General features: G+C 41.6%; 1 protein-coding gene across 2 annotated transcripts in view; it reads left to right on the top strand.

Annotated features, from left to right (window-relative positions):
- Nucleotides 1-26,527, top strand: part of LOC114367801 (187-kDa microtubule-associated protein AIR9-like) — a 93,631-nt gene that overhangs the window by 5,752 nt on the left and 61,352 nt on the right. For both annotated transcript variants that reach the window (XM_028324998.1, XM_028324999.1), the window contains exons 7-11: nucleotides 17-79; nucleotides 178-243; nucleotides 20,294-20,393; nucleotides 20,581-20,915; nucleotides 21,013-21,127. In XM_028324998.1, coding sequence (XP_028180799.1) covers nucleotides 17-79; nucleotides 178-243; nucleotides 20,294-20,393; nucleotides 20,581-20,915; nucleotides 21,013-21,127 — 679 coding nt within the window. The remainder of the gene's footprint in view (nucleotides 1-16; nucleotides 80-177; nucleotides 244-20,293; nucleotides 20,394-20,580; nucleotides 20,916-21,012; nucleotides 21,128-26,527) is intronic.

The raw sequence follows: 26,527 nt of genomic DNA, 5'->3' as shown, positions 1-26,527 counted from the left end.
TGTTTCATTTTTGCAGTTCCTGTCAGTAGCTCAGAATAAGTTGAAGTCTCTCACTATGGCTAGCCAACCTCGACTCCAGGTTGTTCAATTGTATGGAGTATTGGTAATATGTACTCGGTGTGTTTTTGTGTACGCATGTGTATAACTGAATTCTATGAATGAAATAATTTGGTGCAGGTCTTAGCTGCCAGCAAAAACAAAATTTCTACTCTTAAGGGTTTCCCATATTTACCGGTTCTTGAGGTTAGTAGGAAACCATTTTTATTTGGCCTAACCTAACTTAGTGATCAGACATCATCTCACTTTTATTCTAGTAGACTTTCTATTGGACATAGTTCACCATTTTGTGTTATTGTCTGATAAATTATCTTATCCTTTGTGCGAGTCTGGGAGATGTCTAGTAATCTCTTCAAATCATATATTACTTTAGTGAGTTTTGGACACTAATCTTTATTTTAATTTTATGGATTGTGTTTTTCTGTTTTGGTGAATTGCTGGCTTTTGGAGAAAAAAAAAAAAAACTAAGGAAATTGTATGGGTCGATGTGATGTGTGGTTAGGTTCTATGTCATCATTTTGGCTAAGATTGTCCGGAATTTTATCATTGATTCCCTTTGTCTAGAAACCTATTGTTTTCATATGGTCGATTGTTTTTGATAACATGTCTAATACTGCACCACACAAAAGCCCTCTTGGTTTTGGAGGGTGTAGAAATACATGCCTGCCTTGTGTTGAAGTTCACTTTGATTATTAACCATATTTTACCCATGCATTGCACAAATTCATTTTAATTATACATTTTTTATATTTGTATTTAGTATTTTCTTAAAAAATATATGTATACAAATAAAATTATCAATTTTTAAAAATTTAGTAGCATATTAAATATAATTACATTAAAATTGTGGAAGATCATTTTTGTCACTGTGAATACAATGTTTACATGTACTTAAATTGTGTGTTTATAATTAATAATTTTTAAGTGTATTTATTGTAATTTTTTTAAAATGATATTTTTAAAGTTATTAATATATAATTTTATAAAAAGTTAGTTAACCATAACAGTTATTATATATTTCAAATTTTATATCTTATAATTTAACTATTATAAGTAATATCTATTTATAAGAATTATTATTTACATGTTACTAATTTTTTTAATATTATTGATAGAAAAAACTAATAGTATATTATTATTATTATTATTATTATACTATGTAAGATTTGAATAAAATTAAATAAAAATATAAAGTATGTTGATACATATATATATACACACACATAATTTTTTAATAATTTCTATCCTTAATTATTAATTTTAAAAAATTGTATAATAAGTAAAATGTTGCTGTTTAATATTAAAATGATCAAAATTAATGTTATTATTAAAATTATATATAAATAGCCTTAATATCAGTAATTAAATTCTTCATTAAATACAGTTAGGACCATTATTGGGTGTGCTTCTTTACCATGGAGCAATATTACCATTAGGAAGATCTCTCTCTATGGGTAGAATGAGAGAAAGAGTGAGTCGGAGAGGGAGAAAACATAGGAGAGCTCAGGACAGTGTAAGAGGGAGTGATCGTGACAGGGTAAGAGGGTGTGTTTCAGTGAGAGAAAGGGCAAAAGGAGGCCAGGGTCAACATGAGGAGAAGTACACTGATAGAGAAAGGAGAAGAAATATTGTATATGGAGAAGATAGGGGTCTTGTAGAGTGTAGGAGACCATCTTACGAGGTGGATAACAGCCCCACTAGAACTGACGAAGGGTGGGTGGAAGTATCTCATAGGAGGAGGAAGAAATCAGCTGTTAACAGAGGATTTCCTGAGCTCAACAAGTGTCAAAGGCAAGATAGGAGAGGTACATGGAGAGATAAGGAGGATGTCACATCTTTTTACTTCTCAAGTTCCCTGATGGGCTAATTGAGAAGGATCTATGGCAAACTTTTCAAAGGTGGGGTAAGGTGTGGGAGGTTTTCATCCATAAAACTAAAAACAAAGCTGGACACCGTTTTGGTTTTGTCAGATTCAAGGAGGTTCATGACGTACAGAGGCTGGAAAGGCAGTTGGATAATAGCATTTTCCTTGGCGGGATCAAAATGTTTGTTAATCGACCAAAGTTTGAAAGAGATAAGGGGAACAGAAGGTATCAACTTCATACTCTTAAGCACGGAAAGGAGATAACACAGGAGGTGGATAAAGTTGGTCAGAAAACAAATGGCACAGGAGTAAGACTTCGGTTTTATGTTGAGGTGGCTAGGGGGGTAACACCAGTACAGGGTATCTTGTCCAGTCAGAAGGTGGTTCTCCAGGGAGATAGCATACTCGTTCAGAGTCCTGTGATCTTGAACCCCACCGAGGAACACAAGGAGTGGCTACAAAAGGCTTGGGTGGGCAGACTGAAAAATAGGGGCATGTTTGAAAGAGTAGAGGAGGAACTCAGGTGGGTTTTAGAGCCTGATATCAAACCTCGATACTGGGTAGATGACTGGGTTATCCTACCGAACTTGGGAGATGAGAGGGTGTCCTGTTTAGTGAATGACGAAAGGATGAATGGCTCCACACCTCTACTGGATCTCCAAATGTGGTCCCACCATATACGCCCAACACATAGGTTGGCCTGGGTCCTGATATGGGGCTTATTGCCATCTGCGTGGGAGGAAGTGTATATGGCGAAGGTGGTGGCGGAGCTTGGGGAGCTGGTGGAAGTAGATGAGATGGTGGAGGAGCGGCGGAGGCTGGATGCGGCAAGGATTCTAATTAGGACGCAGTTGCGACCGGGCATTGCGACGGAGGTACCAGCTGTTATTGATGGAGTGGAAGTCGGCCTCTACATTGTCGAAGACATCCATGGGCTTGGAATGAAGAAGAGACATAATCACTCCACTACGTGGTTTCTGCCATCCCCACTCTCAACGGAGCCAAACACCCCGATATCACTCGCAGACCAAAGCCCAGGGGCCGAAATAGAGGGTGCTTCCATGGACGGCGGTTTCGACAGCTCCGACGGCGGTTTCTCCACAAAACGGAGACATACCCATTCGTTACTCGTGGGTAATGACCAGCCAACCCAACCCATCGGTCATCTGGACTGGTCCGCTGCTGACAGGCCTGACGTGACCCAATTGCATGGTGACAACAAGCTTGTGGAGAACGAATTCATTCAGGCCCTCAGCAACGGTGAATTGATCCAGGAAAGGAAAATATTAATTGCTTTATCTCACAATGGGACCTGTGAAGACATGCAAAAGGAAAAAGGTAATCAGAGTCAAAGGGGTGCAGGGGAGGAGCAGGGAGAAGCAGCTATCGAGCTGGCAGAACTGAATCAGAAGCAAAAAGGTGGTCAACCTAATTGCGTGGAGATTCCACCTCCTTTATTAGTAGGCCCTAAATTTCAAAAAGAAGGGGGGGGACTTGGGCCAGCAAACAATAGGCCCAACTACCTCTGCTGTCAAATTTTATGTTTGAAGAAAAGGAAATAGGGAGTTTAATGTAGAGGCCCAATCTGTTCTGGAACCTCCCATACAAATAACTCTTCAGAATTATGAAGCTTCTTCTAAAGAGTACACCAGGGACCCGAGTACTAGCATATGTGACCAGGCCTCTTTGGAAAAACAAATGGCTTTAGTTGGTGATATGGGCCTCACCTATGGTCAGGAAACCCAAAAGGTCATGGACTTCATGATCCAGTTGGAGCAGAGAGACAAAGCTGTGGCAGTTGAGAGAGGTATCATGAATCATCACTAATGATTATCCTATCATACAATTGTAGAGGGCTGGGAAGGGGGATCAAATGGACTGCTATAAGGAGAATCAATCTAATTCACAAGATTGATCTTGTATGTATTCAAGAAACAAAAAGGGACAAATTTGATAAAATCATTTGTCAGTCAATGTGGGGGGATTCCACTGTCTCTTGGGACAGTGTACCCTTTGTTCATGCTGTTGGGGGCCTTCTTTGTCTATGGAACAACTCAGCTTTTCAAGTGGAGAGGACAATTAAATGCCATAGCTTTTTATTTTTAGATGGAACATGGGTTACTGAAAATCAGAGACTTCACATAGTCAATGTGTATGCTCCTTGTGACCTTCCTGGGAAAAGAATTCTGTGGGAGGAACTAAGGCAGCTGAAGTTGGCCAATCCGAATGGTGTTTGGTGCTTCCTTGGGAATTTTAATAGCATAAGGAGCCAGGAGGAACGTATTGGATCATCTCAAAGGGGGGCTGATATTTTTGACATTTCAGAATTTAATGCTTGGATTTCAAATATATCTTCATGAAATCAAAGGTTTTGGTGGTAATTTCACTTGGTTCAGGCCCAATGGATCTGCCAAGAGCAGACTTGACAGATTCCTAGTTTCAGACCAATGGTTAGCCCGATGGCCTGACACATCCCAGCATGTTCTTCACAGAGATTACTCAGATCATTGCCCTGTAATTTTGAAAACTAAGCTGGTTGATTGGGGTCCCAAGCCCTTTAGGGTGTTGGATTCATGGCTCAATCAAAAAGGGTATCAAAAGATGGTGAAGGAGACTTGGTCTAAGGATCAGCAAGGTGGATGGGGGGGCATTGCTCTTAAAAACAAGTTGAGAAATCTTAAGAATACCATCAAACAATGGAGTAAAGTGAATGCTGATATTAATGTTAGTAAAATCCAGAGATTGAGGCAGCAGCTTAATGACTTGGAAACTACAGCTGCTGATAGACCTTTATCTCAAGATGAAGCCAAAGTCAAGAAATCTATTCAACAAGAGCTGTGGGAGGTTTCAAATGCTTATGAATCTATGCTAAGACAGAAATCTAGAGAGAAATGGATTAAGGAAGGTGATAACAATACAACTTATTTTCACAAAGTTTTAAATTGCAAAAGAAATTACAATGCTCTTCAGGGTCTCTTCATTGATGGTAATTGGGTCCAACAGCCTGACTGGGTCAAAGATGAAGTTCTTAATTTCTTTTTTCATAGATTTACAGAAGACAAGATGTTCAGACCCACTCTTGATGGGGTATTCTTCCAGTCCATTGATCAGAATCAAAGAGAGGGACTCATTGCCCCTTTTTCTGACCAAGAGATTAAAGAAGCTGTTTGGAGTTGTGGGGGAGATAAATGCCCGGGTCCCGATGGTTTTAATTTTAATTCTATTAAGGCTTTTTGGAAGATTTTGAAACCTGAATTCAGGAGATTCGTGGATGAATTCCACTATCATGGAAGCTTCCCTAGAGGCAGCAATGCTTCCTTCATGGCTCTTATTCCTAAATCAAATCATCCTCAATCTTTAAACGATTACAGGCCTATTTCTCTCATTGGGTGTATGTACAAAGTCATTGCCAAGCTTTTGGCAAACAGGCTGAGGAGTGTCATTTCTGGCATTGTTGATGAAAGGCAATTAGCCTTCATAAAGGATAGACATATCCTTCATGGAATTCTGATACTTAATGAGGTGGTGGAGGAAGCTATGAAGAGAAAGCAGCCAGTCATGGTCTTCAAAGTGGATTTTGAAAAGGCCTATGATTCTGTATCTTGGTCTTTCTTGGATTATATGCTGTCTAGACTAGGCTTCTGTACTAAATGGAGACAATGGATTGCTGCCTGCCTTCAATCAGCAACTATTTCCATTTTAGTGAATGGTAGTCCTACTAATGAATTTGCCCCTACTCGAGGTCTGAGACAAGGGGACCCTCTAGCCCCTTTGCTCTTTAATATAGTGGGTGAAGGTCTCACTGAATTGATGAGAGGCCATTTTGAAAAATCTTTATAGAAGTTACTTGGTGGGAAAACAGAAAGAGCCTATTAATATCCTCCAATATGCTGATGACACTGTTTTTATTGGTCATGCTTCTTTGGAAAATGTTCTTGTTTTGAGGCAATGCTTAGAGGCTTTGAGATGACCTCTGGTCTGAAAATTAACTATGCTAAAAGCCAGTTTGGGATCTTTGGGGATTCTGTTAATTGGGCTCATGAAGCTGCCCGGTTTCTGAATTGTAGGCAAATGGGTATCCCAATTGGGGTCAAATCCTCAAGTCAGGTGGTATGGCAGCCTTTGCTCAGAAAATTTAAAGCTAAACTCACTAAATGGAATCAAAAAAGCTTATCTATGGCTGGCAGGGTCACTTTGATAAATTCTGTTTTGAATGCTTTACCAATCTATCTCTTATCCTTCTTTAAACTACCTCAAAGAATAGCTGATAGACTGGTTTCTCTGCAAAGGAATTTCATGTGGGGGGGGGGGGGGGGGGGGAGCATGATCACAAGAAGATCCCTTGGGTCAAATGGGATGAAATATGTCTTCACAAGAAGGAAGGGGGTTTGGGAATCAAAAATCTGTCTAAGTTTAATGCAGCTCTCATGGGAAGATGAATTTGGGATTTATATTCTAAACAGAATCAGTTCTGGGTCAGGGTTCTAAATTCCAAGTATGGAGGATGGCCAGCCTTGCAGAATGGCAGAGTTCATTGTGGGGATTCTCATTGGTGGAGGGACCTCAGGAAGATATATCAGCACAATGACTTCAAGATTATTCATCAAAACATGGCTTGGAAGGCAGGTTGTGGGGATAAAATTCGATTTTGGAAAGACAACTGGCTGGGGGAGGACTGCAACTTGGAACAGAAATATCCTCAACTCTTCATTATTAGTAAGCAGCAGAATGATCTAATTTCAAACATGGGTAGCTTCTACCAGAACAACTGGAGATGGGATCTGAATTGGAGGAGACACTTATTCGAACATGAGGAGGGAGTAGCTGTGACTTTCATGGAAGAGATCAGTGCTTATCCTATTCAGTGTCATCTGAAAGATAACTTACTGTGGAAAGCTGATCCTACTGGGATGTACTATACTAGATCAGCTTATAGACTTTTGTCAAATCTAAATAGTTTTGCCTCAGATGGGAGGAATTTTCAGCTTATTTGGAAATTAAATATCCCCCCAAAGGCTGCCATTTTCACTTGGAGGCTTATAAAGGATAGGTTCCCTACTCGAGCTAATCTCCACAGGAGAAATGTGGGCCTGCAGGAAGCTACCTGCCCTCTTTGCCATGTGGAGCAGGAGGAGACAGGACATCTTTTTTTCCATTGCACTCAAACTAATGGCCTGTGGTGGGAATCCTTGAGGTGGATTCAAGCTAGTGGAGCTTTCCCTGTTTCTCCAACAAGTCATTTCAGCTTATTTTGTGATGGTTTTGATGTAGGGAGACACCATTCTAGATGGTGTGTGTGGTGGATTGCCTTAACTTTTGCTATTTGGAAGCACAGGAACTTACTGATTTTTCAGGGTATTCCTTTTGTATCTTCCAAAGTGATGGATGACGCCTTATTCCTAGCTTGGTCCTGGTATAAAGCTAGAGATAAAGAATTTAATATCCCTTTTAATCATTGGTCTTCCAACCTTGTGGAGGCTTTTGGTGGTTAATCTGGGGTGTTTTGTCTGTTGGTGGGGATTTGTGATGGGTTTATATGTGTTTTTTGGGAGGCTGGCAGCATAGCTATTGTTGTAAATTTCACTTAAGTACCTCTTGTAAATTTCACTTAAGTACCTCGGGTACTATTGCTCTTATTAATAATACTATATTTTCACTTAAGTACCTTTGTTGGTACTATTGCTCTTATCCTTGTCTATCTATAATATTTTTTTTTATCAGCAAATTTAATATATATATATTGATAACTGAGTACCAGAGGTATTGAAGTACAAATGTTTTGTTGCCCAAGCTAATGGTTCCAGATTAGACTAAATGGAGTCTATTTAGGAACCACAGCCAGGCCACACCATATTAGTGAAAGTGCTAATCAAAAGTTCTATTCTTAACTAGTGCACTATCCCTTTTCTAAGGTTACTAGACCATTGGTTAAAGTGCAAAGAGAAACACTTTTCTCGGGGACATACAATCACAGCAGCAACTTGACCCCCTAAGGGAGGACACTTGGATCTGGAAACTTGAATCTGCAGGGCACTACTCAACAAAAAGTGGATATGATTTGTTATGGGGGGATCTGATGGAGGAAAGACAGGAACAGGAATATGGGGAAATATGAAAACTCAAAATACCCAAAAAGACAACAATGTTCACTTGGAGGCTACTTCGGGACAGATTACCAACAAAGACAAACCTTAGAAGGAGACAAATACCGATAGATGATATGCTATGTCCTTTCTGCAGAAATAAGGAGGAGGGGGCTAACCACTTGTTCTTCAATTGTAGCAAAACCCTCCCTTTACGGTGGGAATCAATGTCCTGGGTTAATCTTATCAATGCAATGCCACAAAATCCTAGGGACCATTTTCTGCAACATGGAACTGAGCTAGTAGATGGAGTCAAGTCCAAAAGTTGGAAATGCTGGTGGATTGCCTTAACTTGGACAATATGGCAACATAGAAATAAGGTGGTGTTCCAAGATGCAACTTTTCATGGAACCAAACTGCTAGACGATGCCCTACTCCTACTATGGTCGTGGATCAAAGCAATGGACAAGGATTTTACACTCCATTTTAATCAATGGTCCTCTAATCTTAAGGAAGGATTTAGGTATTAGGAGAGGGTAGGTGGGGCTGGACTTTTGTAACATAATACTGTGTCTCTAGCTCTCTCTCAATCATAACCCTGGGAAAGCTGGACTCACATCTATCCCTATGTATTTTCAGTACCACTAGTACTATTCTAATTATATAATATATTTTTGCTGAGCAAAAATAAAAGTGCAAAGAGAAATCCTTCTCCAAGTGCCTCAGCCATGTCCATAACAAAAAAGCTGCCTCATCGATCAATTTGTTGCTGTCAAATGTTTCATTGGAGAATATCATCTTATTCCTTTGCTGCAGATAGACCAAGTCACTGTCACCCACCAACATTTTCACCTAGTAGCCCTGCTCCCATCATTCAATATATCTCCATGGTGTAGAAAATGCTGTCTTGGGTCTTTTGGGAAAACTCCAGACTTGTTCACCCAGGATAATGATTCCCACCAAATAGGAATGACTCTACTGCAATGGAAGAACAAATGTCCTGCTTCCTCTTCCGCTCTTCTGCAAAATGGGCAGCTCCTATCCAATATGTCTATTTGTCTTCTGTATAAGTTTAGTCTAGTAGGCAATCTGTCTTTAAATAGTCTCCATGCAAATATTGCAAATTTGATCGGTATCTTCAGCTTCCACAGCTCCTCAAAAGCCTTATCCTGGATCCCATCAACTACAACCCCCCTCATTACTTTGTATGCAGTTTGTGCCGTGTATCTCCCACTTGGATCTGCCTTCCACACCCACTTATCTCTTCTATCTGTTTGAATAACCAACCTTTCAACATCATTTAGGAAGTTGATAGCCATTGGTATCTCACTATCAAACAATGGCCTTCTCCAAGATAAATTCCACTCCAACTCCCCATCCTTGTAGCCTCCCATCTGTTGTATTAATTGGTTTTGTTGACCCGAGATTAGGAACAATCTGGGATATTTAACTACCAATGAAACCTTACTAACTATCCACTTATCCTCCCAAAATTTGACCTTATCTCCACACCCAACCCTCCATTGTGTACCTTCTTTGACCTCCTCCCCTTGTTGTGTTGTTTGGATCATCGTCTTTAGGTCCCTCCACCACAAGGACTCAAACTTATCGCTAGGTGGTTCATCCAAACCCCTTCAACCTCCATATTTTGCCTCCAAGACCTTAACCCACAGCTGTCCTTCGTTCTGGAAAAGGTTCCACCTCCATTTACCAAGCTGAGCAAGGTTGAAGGTATTTATATCCTTTATACCCTAGCCTCCTTTTTCTTTTGGAAGACATACTGTCTCCCATTTGATCCAAGCAATCTTGTTTGTGTCTGCACTACCTCCCCATAGAAATTTGTGTTGCAAGCTGACCAACTTGTCCTCCACCTTCTTGGGAATCCTTAAAAAAGATAAAAAATAGATGAGAATAGAAGTTAAGACTGACTGGATAAGCGTCACCCGCCCCCCGAATGATAAGTGTCTTTGCTTCCACTTAGATAAAACTCTTTCACACTTTTTGATAATAGGATCCCACACCCGCCCCCTTCTCGGATTTGCACCAATAGGTAAACCTAGGTAGACAAAAGGGATGGACAACAATCTACAAACTTGGACCTAAGTAGGCATTCGTGAGATTGTGCAGCTACCCACAAGTCCTCTTGTAATTGTTTCCTGATAAGGGCTTCTTGGGAAGAAAGATGTCTGTCACTTTGAGATTGCTTCTAACTGGTTTAGCTCACCTTCAATCTTCTTATATTTCTTAAAGGTGTCCCCGTACTGATCTCTGTTCCAGGTCTTCAACCTTGCTTTCAAGCTCTTCAATTTTTCTTTAAGCACAAACCCTCCCCACCCCGTTTGTTGTTGTGACAACCGTCTTGTACTATTTTATTGAAAGATTTGTCCAACATCTAGCAATCAAGGATTCGGAACGGTTTTGGGCCCCAATCTACAAACTTGGACCTAAGTAGAACCAGGCAGTGGTCAGAAAAATTCCTATCCAATGTATGTTGAGTACTCCCGGGCCATTTTGTCAGCCATTCTGGAGATACTAGAAATGTATCCAGCTTGCTTCTTGCAGCTCCGTTGGGTCTTATCCAAGTGAATTTTCTTCCTACCCATGAGGCTTCCTCCACCTCAAGCTCATCAATCCAATCATTAAATTCCTTGATGTTGCTCTCCTCCGCCACCATTTGACCAACTCCCATCCTTTCCGAGGGGTCTCTGATGCTGTTGAAGTCCCCCGTAATGCACCAAAGACCCCTTTGGTTTGCTGTTTTCAGTTGCTTGATGGCCTCCCATAGGATTCTTTTATTTTGCATGTCACATGGCGAGTATATGGATATGATATGCACCTGCACCGCCTCCTTAATCCACTGACCTGTCAACCAAACGAAGCCATTTCCGATAACTTTCCTTTCTAGCTTGAATGCCTTTTCACTCCAGATGCAAAGAATTCCCCCTGCGGAATTCAGTGCTGGCTGAACCTCCCATGAGACTGCTGGATCCCCCCATAATGCCTGACATATTGATTTGTCTACTGTATCCTTCTTGGTTTCCTGAATGCACAACAAATCCACACTCTCTTTTTTCACCAATCGCCTTATTGCTACCCATTTCACCCCTCCCCTAACCCTCTCACATTGTATGTGATAATATTCATGAGTTGTGGTTCCTATTCTCCACTTTCTCTGCCTCTTTTCTGTCCCTATCCTCCATTGTCATGAGCTTTTCCACTATCCTCCCTCGGTCTTCTACTCCCGTCACCCCAGTTGCTTTGCGAGCTCCCATATCCTGGTTGCTTCTTGCTTCTCACCTTCTCCTTCACATATCTCCTCCTCTATCACCCAATTTGTTTTCTCTTCTTTATGACTAGTGCGTTGACTTTCCTCTTTACTGTCCGATATTTGCTGTTGCTGTGTGGTGTTTACCCTTTTCTGTGGCTGGCTGTTGGTTTTGTGTATGCTGGTCCGCTGTCCCGTCCTTCTGAAGTTTGCCCACTCTCCTTCACTTGCTTTTTACACCACCTGGTACGGGAGTACACTTTACGGAAGGTGGTTGTAGCCATTTTCTTACTTATTGGGCTTACAGCTTGGGGTATAGTGCCTCTAGGGGGGTGTGGCTAGTAAAGCCCGTATCCATTGGATTTTCTTTTCCCCCTTTATCTTCACGTGATTTTCCCTGCTGCCTACTGCTTTCCCCTTCCTCATACCCATTCCTACTTTCAAACTCTCTCCCCTTTTCAGGCCCTGTTTCCTTTTCACTGTTCCCGACACATATCTCATCCCCCTCTTGTGTTCTTTCCTTATAGAGGAGCTTGATTGGTGACTCCCTCGATTTTCCCGTTGCCCGTTCTGCTTCCTTACCTTCTTCGTTAATCTTTGCGTTGAGAACCAGACTCGCCCCTTTTGTCTGGCGGTCCATGCCTTTACCCATTGGTTCTTGTTTGTCTGATGGATCCTTGAGTAATTGCGAGCCCTGTCATGCGTCACTCCCACCCCCTGCTATGGTGGTGTTCCGTCACGGGCTCGCTTTGTTTGGCTGTGTCTCCGCTACCCACTCTCTGACATTGAACACCGACACCTATGTTTGCTCCGACACCGGCAACCCCATGAAGCTGCCGTCGGAGTCGACTTCCTCCGAGGACGGTGTGCCACTGCTTCTTCTCCTCTGCCCTGTGTCGGTGTTGTAACCACACTCCTCTAGTATGCGCACGTTATACATCTCTTCGCCTATATGAACTTCTATGGTATGCTGGATGTCGGGTTGCCATGGTGTTTTCACTAACACCCGAGCTCTATCCAAACACCGTCGTCCGTCGGCCTCGTTGTCAACTTCCACCACCTCTCTCATTACCCCCGCAATCTTCTTTATGGTCACCACATCCCAAGCTATGATCGGAATTCCCCAACACTGGACCCAGGCTAGTCTATAGCCTGGACGCAGGCTCGGTGTCCATTTTTGCATTGAATAAAACAGAGGGACGGTGCCGTGACGAGCTTCTTGAATCAGTTTTCCTGCTTTTACGTCGTCTAGCCCAAATAGTAGGAACATGTCGTCCCCCAGGTAATTGGTTGAGATGTCCACTTCGAAATCCCACCTCAGTTCATCCTCCACCTCATCAAATGTCGTTGGGTTCGTCAATCTCCCAACCCATGCGTCGGAAAGCCATTTCAGCATTTCCTCCGAGGGCTCAATGTGTATTGAGGATCGCCCCCCTTTGCAGCTGTGTGCTGCACTTTTTTTCCTCGCTACTACCTCCGTGTAGGATGTTTGGTTTGTTCTTGCTCCTCCGGGGACATAACGATGCGCTACATGCTCCTTCATAGTCTGTTGCTCATGTTGTTTATCTGTTGAAGTTACCTTTCCTCCCCCCTGTCGTCCGAAGCGTGGAAGATTGACGTATAACTTCAAGCCTGCGATGACAAGACTGTCCAGTTGTCTCTCCATCCTGTGCTCATCCTCTATTCCTTTGAAATGAACAAACCCGTACCTTCTGCCACTTTTATTTTGTTGCCTGGATATGAATACTTCTCTGACATCTCCCCATTTTTTGAATTGGTACCACAAATCCTTCTCGTTGATGCCGTCAGAAAAACGCGTGAAGTAGAAGGTTGATATCTCATTCCGATCCCTCCAGTTTGTTTGATTATAGAGTTGCTGTTGTCCTGGTTTGTGTCCTATGAAAACCCGTGGTGAATCTCGCCCTTGCCCTCTCGAATTTCTCACCTCTGTGCCTAACTCTCTCCCATCCCCTGTTTCTCTCTCCTCTTATTCTCTCTCATCAATCTATAGTGTTGTGCTACTTTTATCTACCTATAATATAGATAGATATCAGAGTTATTGGATCAAACTTGTTGACCTGGCTTGAGTATTGACTGATGTTAACCAACCATTGTATTAACATCGTTGTAGGCATGATGATAACCATTATATAGATTGTAAAAATTAGTTTAGTATAGAATTTTATTTCTTAAAATAAAATTTTAAATATTCCTGCTATTCAGGGGTGACTAAAGTTGTGTTTTTGGCCAAGGGTTTCTCTCATCAAGTTTTTAAATTAGTCCCTCCTTACATTTTAATTTTTTTTATGAATTTTGTTGGAATATATTGGTAATGTAAAGATTTTTTACATTGTCTTCTAATCATGGATTATCATGTATTTGAAAATTGAGAAAGCAAAAAAAGTTGAGATGAGAGAGAGAGAGAGGAGAGTGAGAGAGAGAAAGAAAGAAAGAGAGAGATTGAGAGAGGGAGAAAGAGTGAGGAGAGAGAGAAACTCTGGGAGATGGAGAGTTACACCGAGGGCTAACGGAGCTAAGTGTGAGAGAGAGAGCCTCGGGGAGACGTCTCGACGGAGCTATGCCGGAAACATAGGAAGAGCTAAGTTGACTCATTCAGGGACTAATTGGAGAGATCATAAGGACATCACGTCCTTATATTTCTCCCGCTTTGCCGAAGACATCACAGAGAAAGATCTGTGGTATCACTTCAAGAGATGGGGGGATGTCCGAGAGATTTTCATTCCGAAAAGAAGGAACCTGGCGGGAAGAAGATATGGTTTCGTCAGGTTTAAAGGGGTTCAAGACATCCCTTACTTGGTGAAGAAATTGGATAGCATCGTTATAGGGGGTCTGAAACTGTTCGTTAATCTCCCAAAGTATGGGAGGGAGAAATGTCGAGAGACAAGGGGTAATATCCAGGCAAAGCTACCCATGGATAGAAAGCAAGGAGGGGAATTTCGTAATCGAAACGCGCCGCCAATCTCATATGCAGACGCACTGAGACGAAACACAAGCAGAGAGGGAGATCAGAAGTCTGTTTTCATCCCCAACAACCAACATACTTCCTTATCGGTGGCCCAAATACAACTTGAACTAGAAGATACTTTGTGGTTGAAGGAAGCATGGGTAGCTCACTTAAAAAACCCAGCAGTGTATGATCGTGTGGAGGAAGAGTTACTGTGGGAGACGGGAAAGGATATACGCACAACATTCATGGGTGATGACCAAGTCCTCCTGCTGGGTCTCTCTGAACATGATGCAAACCAGCTCATCAATGGAGGCAGAACATTCCTATTCTCATCTATTGAAAGATGGCACCCAAACATGAGAGTAGATTATCGGTTAACATGGATTCAATGTTGGGGGATCCCTGTTCAGGCATGGAACCCAAAACACTTTAACCAGATTATAGCTGCTATGGGTGAGGTGGTGGACATCGACGACGCAGTCGAGGAGAAAAGAAGGGTGGATAAAGCGCGGCTTCTTATCCGGACTCAATGGCGGCCATCCATTCAACATACGGTGGAAGTGATGATCGACGGCGCCAAATTCATGGTCCACATCACTGAGGAATCTTGTCAAGGCCACGTAGGATGTTCGCGGAGGGCGGGAAACGCAGAAGGGTCATCGGAGGAGATTAACTCCGATGACTCCATGTTCGATAGCTCATCCCACATCAACTGGGATCACGGCGATACCGCTTCAGACCTATCGGAGTTGGAGTCCTGTAGCAATCCTCACGGGGGAGCTTCTCAGTACCTCGCCGGCGCCGATGACCGAGGGGGGCCAAGTCGGGTACCTCCGCAGGTGTCGGAACTGCTATCCGCGCGAGAGGATGAGGTCGCGAAGTCATCGCAGGGCACCAAAATCCAGCAGACATGGATGTTACCCGCTGGATATTTAGACGGGTGCGACCCGGTGGGTATTTACCCTCGGTCCATAGCGGAAACACGGGTAACTCCTTTGCCTGGTCATAAATTCAAATCCTTTTCCCAGTTTATGGAGACAAAAGCAGAGGAGAGGCATGTGGTTAGCCCTGACGCCAGGAGTGTAGAGGCTAAGAAACATCACAAAAAGAGTAATGGTGGTAACGGGAGGTCTAGGGGGGGGTTTTCGGGCCAAAAGAAAGATCATGCAGAAGACAGAAACGTGGCATTATTTGAAGACAGGGCTGACACATATGATAAGCCTATGGACAGTGAAATGGAGGGGCACCCAACAAACAACAGTCTATGGTCAGCACAAAAAGATGAGCATTTTTCCTATTCTACCCCCAAAGACAAAAATTCTTTGCTGGGCCTTCAAACAAAAGTTGGGCCAGACGGAAATCAGTGGCAAGTTTATTCAAGGAAGAAGAGGTCCCAAAAGCAATCAAATATGGGCCTCCCTTCATCTAATCCTAATGTTTCAACAATCTTTGAAAATAATCAACAGCACCAGAATAATAGTTCGATCCAGCCAGAGGAAACTCATCAGGATTCTTTACAGCAACAGTTCACAATGGAAGCAGCAGTGGCAACCCCAATATCAGACACCCAACACGATCATGAGGCAAATCTCATATTGGATGTGGCAAAACAGTTGGGTCTTACTGGAGAAGGAAGTAGGGAGGAAATTCTGGAGAAATTCCAACACATGGAGGAAAGAGATAGAGCGGATGCAACAAGAAGGGCTAATAATAGTAGGAATCCATGAAGATAATTTCATACAATGTTAGGGGCCTTGGGAGGGGTGTTAAGTGGGGAGCAATCAGAAGAATGATCAAGAAGGAGACTGTGGACTTTATATGCCTTCAAGAGACAAAGAAAGATTTGGTAGATTCACCTATGTGTCAGGCTTTATGGGGTAATGTAGATGTAAGGTGGGAAATGCTCCCAGCTATTAATTCTGCCGGTGGTATTCTTTGTTTATGGAGTGAGAAGTCATTAAGATTGCAAAGGAAGATTCTTGGAATTGGGTTTATTATATTGGTTGGGGAATGGATTCAAGAAGCTCAAATGATAACTCTAGTTTCTATTTACTCTCCTTGCGACATTCATAACAAAAGAATTCTTTGGGACTCTATAAAGCAGCTCAGGCAATCTATGGAGGGGGGTTTGTGGTGTTTAATGGGAGATTTTAATTCTATAAGGAGCCCTCGTGAAAGATTTTCTGATGTACAAAGCCTTCATGAAGATAGCTGTACCAGAGAATTTAATCAGTGGATTGATGATTTAGAAGTCTTAGAGGTCCCTTGTCTGGGAAGGAAGTTTACATGGTATAGGCCTAATGGTACATCTAAAAGCAGACTGGATAGATTTTTGGTTTCCCATGACTGGATGGTTAGATGGCCCAGCAGTTCTCAATGCACTCTTGGTCGGAATTTCTCAGACCATTGCCCAATTGTACTTCGCTCTAAGGAAATTGATTGGGGCCCAAAACCTTTTCGTATCTTGGATTGTTGGCTTAGAGATAAATCTTTCAAGGAGGCTGTTCACCATAGCTGGAATGCTATTCAACAGCCAGGTTGGGGTGGATTTATCCTCAAACAAAAGTTCAAGAACCTGAAGCACAGCTTGAAGGATTGGAATAAACATCTTTTTGGAGATACTTTATCAAAGATTAATAGGATTGAGGCTGATCTAAACAAGCTGGAGGAAGACACAAGCCAAAGGATTTTGTCCCCTCGTGAACAGCAGCATAGAAAACAACTGCAGGAAGATCTTTGGGCTGCAGCCCAAGCCCATGAGTCCTTGCTGAGACAGAAATCCAGATCAAGGTGGATCAAGGAGGGTGATTGCAATTCTCGCTTTTTTCACATGGTGATAAATGCCAACCGCAGTAGCAGCTCTCTAAAAGGAGTTATGGTGGATGGAGTTTGGACAACTGAACCTCCTGTTGTGAAGGAGGAGGTGAGATCTTTCTTTTTGCATAGGTTTATGGAACCAGACCTCCACAGACCCACTTTAGATGGCACCCCCTTTCAAAGCATTTCTCATCAACAAAATATAGAGCTGGTGAAGCCGTTTTTGGAGAAGGAAGTGAGGGAAGCAATCTGGGATTGTGGGAGTGACAAGAGCCCCGGGCCTGATGGGATCAACTTTAATTTCATCAAGAGCTTTTGGCAGTTACTCAAACCTGATATTCTTCGTTTTTTAGATGAATTTCATGCTAACGGAATTTTTCCTAGGGGAGGCAATGCTTCCTTCCTAGCTCTAATTCCAAAGAAGGTTGATCCACAAGTTTTGAACGATTACAGACCTATATCCCTCATAGGCTGTATGTATAAGATTGTGGCGAAGATCCTAGCTAAGAGAATGAAGACAGTGCTGCCTACCATCATTAATGAAGCTCAATCAGCGTTTATTGAAGGGAGACACCTTCTTCAGAGTGTCCTCATAGCTAATGAAGTCATTGATGAAGCTAAAAGGAGCCATAAACCCTGCCTCATATTCAAAGTTGATTATGAAAAGGCTTATGACTCGGTATCATGGAAATTTTTGCTGTATATGCTGAAAAGAACAGGGTTTAGTCCTAAATGGATCAGCTGGATGGAAGGGTGTCTGAAATCAGCCTCAATTTCAGTCTTAGTCAACGGTAGCCCCACAAAGGAGTTCAAGCCTCAAAGGGGTCTTAGACAAGGGGACCCTCTAGCTCCTTTTTTATTCAATATAGTTGCTGAGGCATTGAATGGTCTGATGAGGACAGCGCTGGCAGCAAACCTATACAAAGGCTTCAATATTGCTAGTTCTGAAATCAGTATTAGCTTATTACAATACGCGGATGACACGATCTTTTTTGGTGAAGCTTCTATGGAAAATGTGAAAGTTCTCAAAGCTATACTTAGAACTTTTGAAGTGGTTTCTGGTTTAAAAATAAATTTTGCCAAAAGCTCTTTTGGTGCTTTTGGTAGGGATGACCAGTGGAGGCAAATGGCAGCTACCTACCTTAATTGTAGTCAGTTAGCTCTTCCTTTTGTTTATCTTGGTATACCCATTGGGGCTAACCCGAGGCAAGCTCATGTGTGGGAACCTATTATACAAAAATTTGAGAGGAGACTAGCTACTTGGAAGAAGAGATATATCTCATATGGGGGGAGAGTGATTCTTATCCAATCAGTCCTTACTTCTCTTCCTATTTATTATTTTTCTTTTTTCAGGGTTCCCCGTATGGTGGCTGACAAATTAATCAGAATTCAGAGAAGCTTTCTTTGGGGAGGAGGTCATGACAACAACAAAATTGCCTGGATATCTTGGAAAACAGTTTGCTTACCCAAAGACAGAGGAGGTTTAGGCATTAAAGACATCCATACCTTTAATGTGGCCCTCCTTGGAAAATGGATGTGGAACCTTATGTACCAACAAGGGGCTCTATGGGTTGCACTTTTGGAAGCTAAATATGGGGGCTGGAGAGGTCTAGTTGGAGAAGGAAACTCAAGCTGTCAGTCAATTTGGTGGAGGGATTTAATAAAAGTTATGCATTTGCCCTGCAATGGAAAGACTCTTTATCAGCAAATTAAGTGGAAGGTAGAAGCTGGAGATAAGGTCAGATTTTGGGAGGATAGGTGGATTAGTCACGACCAATCTTTAGCTGAAAAGTACCCGCGGCTCTATGTGAATTCCAACCATCAATACCAGCTGGTTGGTTCCATGGGGCAGCATAGCAGCCTTGGGTGGAACTGGAACTTTACTTGGAGACGCCAGCTGTTTGACAGAGAAATAGAATCAGCCATATCCTTCCTCGCTGAAGTTGAAGGTATATCCATTAATCCTCAAGGTTCCGACACTTGGGTATGGACAGCAGAAGCATCGGGTATCTTCTCTACTCGAAGTGCTTACTCTTCGATTTGGGAGGAGGTAGCTGTTGACAACCTTCACGACTGCTTTAAGGACCTTTGGAAGATCAAGATCCCGAGCAAATTTTTAATGTTTGCTTGGAGGTTACTGTGGGACAGATTACCTACAAAAGTTAATTTAAGGGCCAGGCAAGTGCAGATCTTGGATCTGACTTGTCCTTTCTGCAGAAGGGGGGAGGAGACTGCTTCCCACATTTTTATTCACTGCAGTAAGACTCAGCCTATATGGTGGGAAACAATGAATTGGATAAATATGCAGGGACCCCTTCCATGGAGTATAACAGATCATTTCATGCAGTTCTCTTCCTTGAAAGAGGCTGGTATAAGATCTAGGAGGTGGCAGTGGTGGTGGATGGCGGTTACTTGGTCTATTTGGCAGCTTAGAAACAACATTGTATTTTCCAATGCAACTTTTGATGGCAACAAACTGGTTGAAGATGCATCTTTCTTAGTATGGACTTGGCTTCACAATTTGGAGAAGGACTTCTCTTTACATTTTAATCAATGGTCGAGTAACCTTCGACAGAATTTTTTGCAGTAGTAGGGTTACACTCTTGGTTTTAATTTATATGTATTCCCTCCATATTTTGGTTCCTTATCAGACTGTGTTGTCTGCTTTCAGGAACCAATTATATGGACTTTTATTTTGTAATAGTACCTCTGGTACTTTTTATTCAATATATATATATATTTATCTTTGCAGACCAAAAAAAAAAAATGTATTTGAAAATTGTTGACTTGTAATAATTGTTTTAAAAGTCATATTTAGGGTGATTTCTAATTGGCTTACAATGAAAAATCATTACGCTAATCATGTATCAAAATTAAACTCATTTTATTTTGGATTCTTATTCCAAAATGTTTCTAATTGGATTTGCACCTTGGCCATTATGTATCCATTAATTTAGTCATGTGATGCAGGTGATGTTTTTCTTAGAGGTCAAAACTCAATCATATGATAGACTGGTCATGGTGGGGGTACAATTAGAAACATTTGGTATTTGTGCAATCTAATTGGAAACTTTCACAATATAGGTACTAGTTTAAAATTGGATAAACACGGTAGTTAACCCACATGTTTCAATTTCTAGTAACTTTTAGAGACTTAAATTTATGTTTTTACATATGTGGGTGCATACATAAATTTAGACTGGTTGATGCTACTTTCTATGATTTTTTCTGTACTGTAGCATTTGCGAGTGGAGGAGAATCCTATACTTAAGATGCCTCATTTGGAAGCTTCCTCAATATTGCTAGTTGGACCTACTTTGAAAAAATTCAATGATAGAGGTATGAGTAGTAAGGTTTTTAGCCTTTGGTATCTATATTGTTTGGTTGAATCGATAGACATAATTTTTACTATAGGTTAAGGAGTACCTGCCATATATGTTTTCTTCAAGTAATTTCTACTGGCATCATTGAGCTCGTATATCATGTATTAAAATAGTTTATTTATTGAATATGAAAAGTTTTGCAGATCTCTCTCGTGAGGAAGTGGCACTAGCAAATCGTTATCCTGCACATACAGCTTTGTGCATTAGAGATGGTTGGGAGTTTAGTCGCCCTGAGCAAGCTGCAGAGTCAACTTTCTGCTTTTTAGTTGAGAAGTGGAAGGACCATATTCCTCTGGGGTTTTTTCTCAAAGAAGCATCCATAGATAAACCTGTGGAAGAAGATATGTGTCGTTGTCATTTCACAATTATTCATGATGGTGCAGCTAGTACAGACCCACCATTATTTTTAAAATATCAATGGTTTTGTGGTGATATATCACTTTCAAATTTTATCCCTATTCCAGATGCTACTGATGAGGTAATGAGTTTATTACATCATTGTCACTGCTTCATATTTTGTTTCTTTGTATATTTGTTCATGTTATTTGTGTTCATGACATTTGTATGATTTTTAGGTTTACTGGCCAAAGCATAATGACATTGGAAAAGTTCTGAAAGTGGAATGCTCTCTTACTTTAGGAGAAATGGTGTATCCTCCTATATTTGCCATCTCTTCTCGTATTTCACGAGGTAGGCTTGTGTTGTGTGTGTATATAATGTATAATGTATTATTTAGATGAACAGCTAAATTTTTTAGATCCTGATTAACCTGATAGGAATAAAGTGACCCACATACTTATTAGCATTAAGCTGTGGAAGTACACATGATATTTACTTAAAATGATGTACTGTGGATTCTTTTTTGTTTGTTTGTTTGCTGGTATTCTTCATATTGCTGTTTGCTTTTATTGTTGTTTGAAACTAAAACATTCATATTCTCTTTATGTTATTGTTTGTATGCATTTTCCAAATATGCTTTCTAACATCCCTGTTGAATTTAAAATCTAAATGCACGAGAGAGCTGAAGCTTTGTTGTGCACAGTACTTTGTAGGCATTGAGATGTGTGAAATAGTATTAAATAACTTGTTTCCTTTTATCAAAATTCTAAACTTTATGGATTTCCATTCTTATAACAGGTGTATGTATGTATGCATTTAGACTTTGATGCTCTTTTCAATGATATTCTGTCTGACTAAACAGATCCAGTTCCATATGTGTCGTCCTTGAGTGAAGGACTGCATTATATGAGGGAAACAATGCTAAGGTTATTGGAGTAGATGATAGGAGTAAAAACCAACACCTTGAACTCTTGAACTAGAGTCTGAATCTGTTATTCCATCTTAAGACCAACTGGCAATAAGTATATAAACCGCATCCTATTGAGACAGGTGGTGTGGGACTTTGCAATACCCCCATCAATGGATTCTTGCTAGACCAGGTGATATACAACAGAGACTACAGAGCAATAGTAATAGGCTAGACTTTGATACCATATATTCTATCTAAAAACCAATTGGCATTAATGAAGTTGTTCAATAGGTATATAAACAGCACCCGAGTAATTGAGGCGAGAATGCGAGACTTTCCAAAAGAATCCATTACAACTCTGCTAATAGTGTCTTCTAAACTTCTGTATTTGGTTACACTGCTGGATATGGCAAACAGGGGCTGCTTCTTGGACCACCACAATATGAGATTAGAAGATACACACAAGACCCAGATGTCGACCTCTTGCCATTTGGATCTGAGCCTCTGAGGAGAAATCTTAATCACAATAGGCTTCTAAGGAAAATGGCTGAGGCGAATTGGCAGACTGAAGAAACAATCCATGATTGATAGTGATCTTGAAGCACTAGAGTATGCTTTACCACATTCACATGCTCCTCAAGAGGTTGGGAAAGGAATAGACAGGCCTTATTCATGCAATTGCTTATTTCTGAAATGGTTAAAGTGGCATACCACGATGCTCCTAAAATTTATCTAGAGGCGTGAATCTTGAACATGGCCATCCCCAAACTTAGACAATTTTCATCCCCCAATCATAGGATGAGATATGCCTTTGGTGTCAGCCATCTGGGCTTCAGCTTAGAGATCCTAGATGTACTTTTTTGGGATAGCAGCAAAGAACCATTTGAAAGGAGCTGAACTTTAACACTTAAAAGTCTGAATTTTCTAACTGTTTCAACATTGGCATAATGTGGTTTAGTAACAAGTTGCTGAAGCAACCATGTAGAACTGCTGTTGACTATGCTGTCATGTGTGTCATCTACATCTACATAAAAACAAGGACACATGCTGTTTTTGGGAAGTGGTAAAAACAAATTAAAAGAGGTTACATTTGCTATATTTAAACACAAAGCTAAGCAATGTGTAGCTCTATGGATAAAAGATGGCAAGTCCTATGGGTAGCTCTATCCATGACTATTTGGAAGCATAGAAATTCCTTGGTGTTCAACAACCAGAATTTCTGCTCCGAAAAAGTCATGGATGAAGCTTTATTTCACACTTGGTCTTGGACTCTTGGTTAAATGGTATGGAGAAAAACTTCCATATTCATTTTAACCAATGGTCTACTAGACTGAAGGAAGAAATGTCTTAGGGGTGTTTGATGTTTCGGTCTTCAGCTTGTGTGATATATTTTGTAGTTGGGTTTGGCAGAATCTGCCTTTGTAATTACCTATCATTTTCTGTACACCTAGTACTGAAGTAATATTAATACTATCAGATTTTTGCAGTGCAAAAAAAAAAAAAAAAAGCTAAGCAATGTGCTAGCAAAGGACTCAAGTCAAGCTTGAGGAGTCTGCTTCAACCCATAGAAATCCTTGAGTAACTTGTGTTGGGAAGTCCAATATTGCCTGCCATAATTCATGTGGTGCAACTTATAAAATTGTTGGACAACTTCACTTAATGTTATTTGATTTTAAGATGAAATCTAACATGGTATAAAGCCTTACAACCCATCTTTGTGTATTGCCTATTTTTCTACATTGGTGGAGTGGGGATGTTGAAAAGTCGCACATCGTTTGCCTTAATTCTGAGGGTGCAACTTATATACTTATTGGGAAACTTTACTTAAGACTAATCGATGTTATGAATCTTATGATGAAACCTAACAACTTGCAACGAAGAGACTTGTCGGTTGCTACTTGTTTCAAAGCTTGGGTATTGTTGCATACAAACCTCCTCTTTTAGAAAAAGGTAGTGATTAACATACTGTTGAGAATTCTCCATCCATTGTCCAACCATCACATTGGTTCAACCACTTGTGTAACTATGGTTAACTTTGTTGTCCAACCATCACATTGGTTCAAAATAGATCAATTATCAATGTCTTGATCAATACAACTTTGTGAATCTCCCCACATGTCTTGTAAAGAGAGATGAGAGAGAAACACTTTAGAGAGAGAGAGAAACACTTCAGAGAGAGTGAGGGAGAGAGAGAGACACTCTTTAGAGGAAGAGTGTCTGAGAGAGGCTTTCTGAGAGAACGAGAGTTTGCGAGAGATCGATCATGCGACAACAGAAGAGTATGCAGACATAGCAGGGAGAGGGGGAGAGATAGAGATAGGAGAAACGAGGAATTTTTCCCACGTTGTTGGAGCAACTCCAGAAAGACGCGATATGAAGAAACAAATGGAAGCTCGAAGGGGGGGAACCAGGAACACAAAAGACACGACGAGGAATGCTGGAACAAGAACGTTTGTGATGACAACCTTGGTAGAAAGGACGAATGGACAAAGGTGATTAGTAGGAGGGAAGCAAAGGTAGTAAAGAAGAATTCTTCACAGAACAGAACATTCCATAACCTCTCGTCAAATCACCCCAACTGGAGAGACAAGGAGGATATTACATCCTTTTACTTCACTAACTTCACAGACGACGTTAATGAAGTGCGATTTTGGGGGAAGTTTAAGACTTGGGGTGATGTGTGTGAAGTTTTCATCGCCAAACGTCATAACAAGGAGGGCAGAAGGTTTGGCTTCGTGAGGTTCAAGGGTGTTTCGGATGTAAAGCTTCTGGAGACGCACCTGGATAATATCTTCATCGACGACCATAAGCTATTCGTCAATCTTCCCAGGTTCACAAGGTTAGCGTCGAATGTTCATATGCACACAAGAGTAGATAAAGGGGAAAAGCAAAGCAAAGAAGCTGTCAAGGATCTTCAGGCTACTAACAGACCTCGGGTGAGATCATACGTGGAGGTGGTGGCTCAGAAAGGAGGTTCAGGAGGAACGATGACAGGTGCAGATGGTTGGGGTATAAGTCCGAGTGGGGTTGACAGCATCTTATCTCTTCCTCTGCTTCCCCTTTATAATATATTCCCAAAACCACTAGGCTGCTTGGGGTATAAGTCCGAGTGGGGTTGACAGCATCTTATCTCTTCCTCTGCTTCCCCTTTATAATATATTCCCGAATACACTTTATCTCCTTCATTCAAAATGTTTCCTTGTTGCTGACTATTATCCTTTCGAGCAGCAGTCTGAGCCGCGTCACAGGTTGCCGTTTTAGAGAAAGCCTTCTCATTGTCCGTTTCTGCCCTGCTTAAATCAAGGTCAACCTTTGCCTTATCGGGATCATGAGTCTCCCCTTCAGTACCTTTTGCCTCATCACTGTGGGTATCGCAATTTTGGGTTTTACCCATTGGACCATCACAACAGTACCCATCATTCTCTTCCCCTGACCACTGGTTATTGCAGAAGCCCAGTTTGTTGGATAATTCCGGCGAGAAGGAGAAGTTTGTATCCTTATCGTCGTCGGCGTCACCGAAGTCTCCGCCGTCATTCGAGGGTATCTCCTCCGACCAGTCGTCGGACGGAACCAAACATTTATGCTTCGTCCCGCCGTGTGACCCTGTCTCCTCCACAAACCACACCCGATACTCAACCTCGTCCACCCAAACAGCAACCTCTCTCCTTATCGACAGCGGGAGAGGTGTCCTTACCAATATCCGAGCACGATCAAGCCTCCGGCGATCGTCGGTGTCTTCGTCCAGCTCAATGAATTCAAAGCTAGATGACGTGAGATTTTCAACACACTCCTCTTATGCCCATGGCTACCTGCCAAAACTATGGTGGGCTAGGGGTGACCACAATTAAGGTGACTTTTCAACATTTTCCCTCATGCTTGGAGCATGGCAAATTGAGGTGACTCACCAATGGATTTAGGATAGACTCTGATATCATCTTAGAATGCAGGCCTAACTCAATCTTATAGAGTTGATGATGTACACTTGAAAAGCTGCAACTTGATGGGGGATACGTGCCTTCAGCTACGTACTGGAGTTCCAGGCTGAAGGGGACCCTCCATTACTCGTACCAACTTCGTTTTTACAAAGAGGGCAGGTTGCATTTATCTTTAACCATTTGTCAACACACATTACGTGGAAAAAGTGAGAGCAAGCCAAAATTCCACCTTCATCTATAGCTGCATTGACATCCTGGTCATCACCATTTTCATTGTTCTTCAATTTGAACTTGAATATCGGTAACACATTAATTGATTCTACTGTTGCTCCTCTATTCTGAGAAAAATCCTCTCGAATGCCCAAAACAGAAATTATACAAGGTAGGCAGCAACAAATAGTATTGCATTGGTGAAATGATGAGAGAGAAAGTTAGAGAGAGAGACAGTGAGAGAGATAGAGAGAGAGAAAGTGAGAGGGAAAGACAGCGAGAGAGAGCGAGAGCCGATGGAAAGGAGAATGGGAGAGATAGAGTGAGAGAGTCGATCGGAGACATGGAGGGAGAGAGGACGCACTATGGTTAGAGATACCCGGAGAACAAAGTATGGCAGAGAACAATCCGATAGAAGACATGTGTCTAGAAGAGGGAGATACACCTTGGAAGCATATACAACCTATGACGAAGATGGAGAGCAAGGTGACAATCGCTTTAACCAACAGCAGGGCGCATGGACACAAGTGAGGAGCAGGAGAAGGGATAAGAAGAAGGCCCTGTCAGAGACTGGAAGGGGTGGTGACGGACAATATGCTGCTAACCGGAATATCAATCGTGGAAGGGGACCTTTCCGTTCTTGGAGGGACAGACCAGACACAACCTCCTTTTACTTTTCCCATTTCCCTGACTCTG

This window comes from Glycine soja, chromosome 9 (genome assembly GCF_004193775.1).
Source record: "Glycine soja cultivar W05 chromosome 9, ASM419377v2, whole genome shotgun sequence".
Lineage (NCBI taxonomy): Eukaryota > Viridiplantae > Streptophyta > Magnoliopsida > Fabales > Fabaceae > Glycine > Glycine soja.
This window is presented reverse-complemented; position numbering and strand designations above follow the sequence as displayed.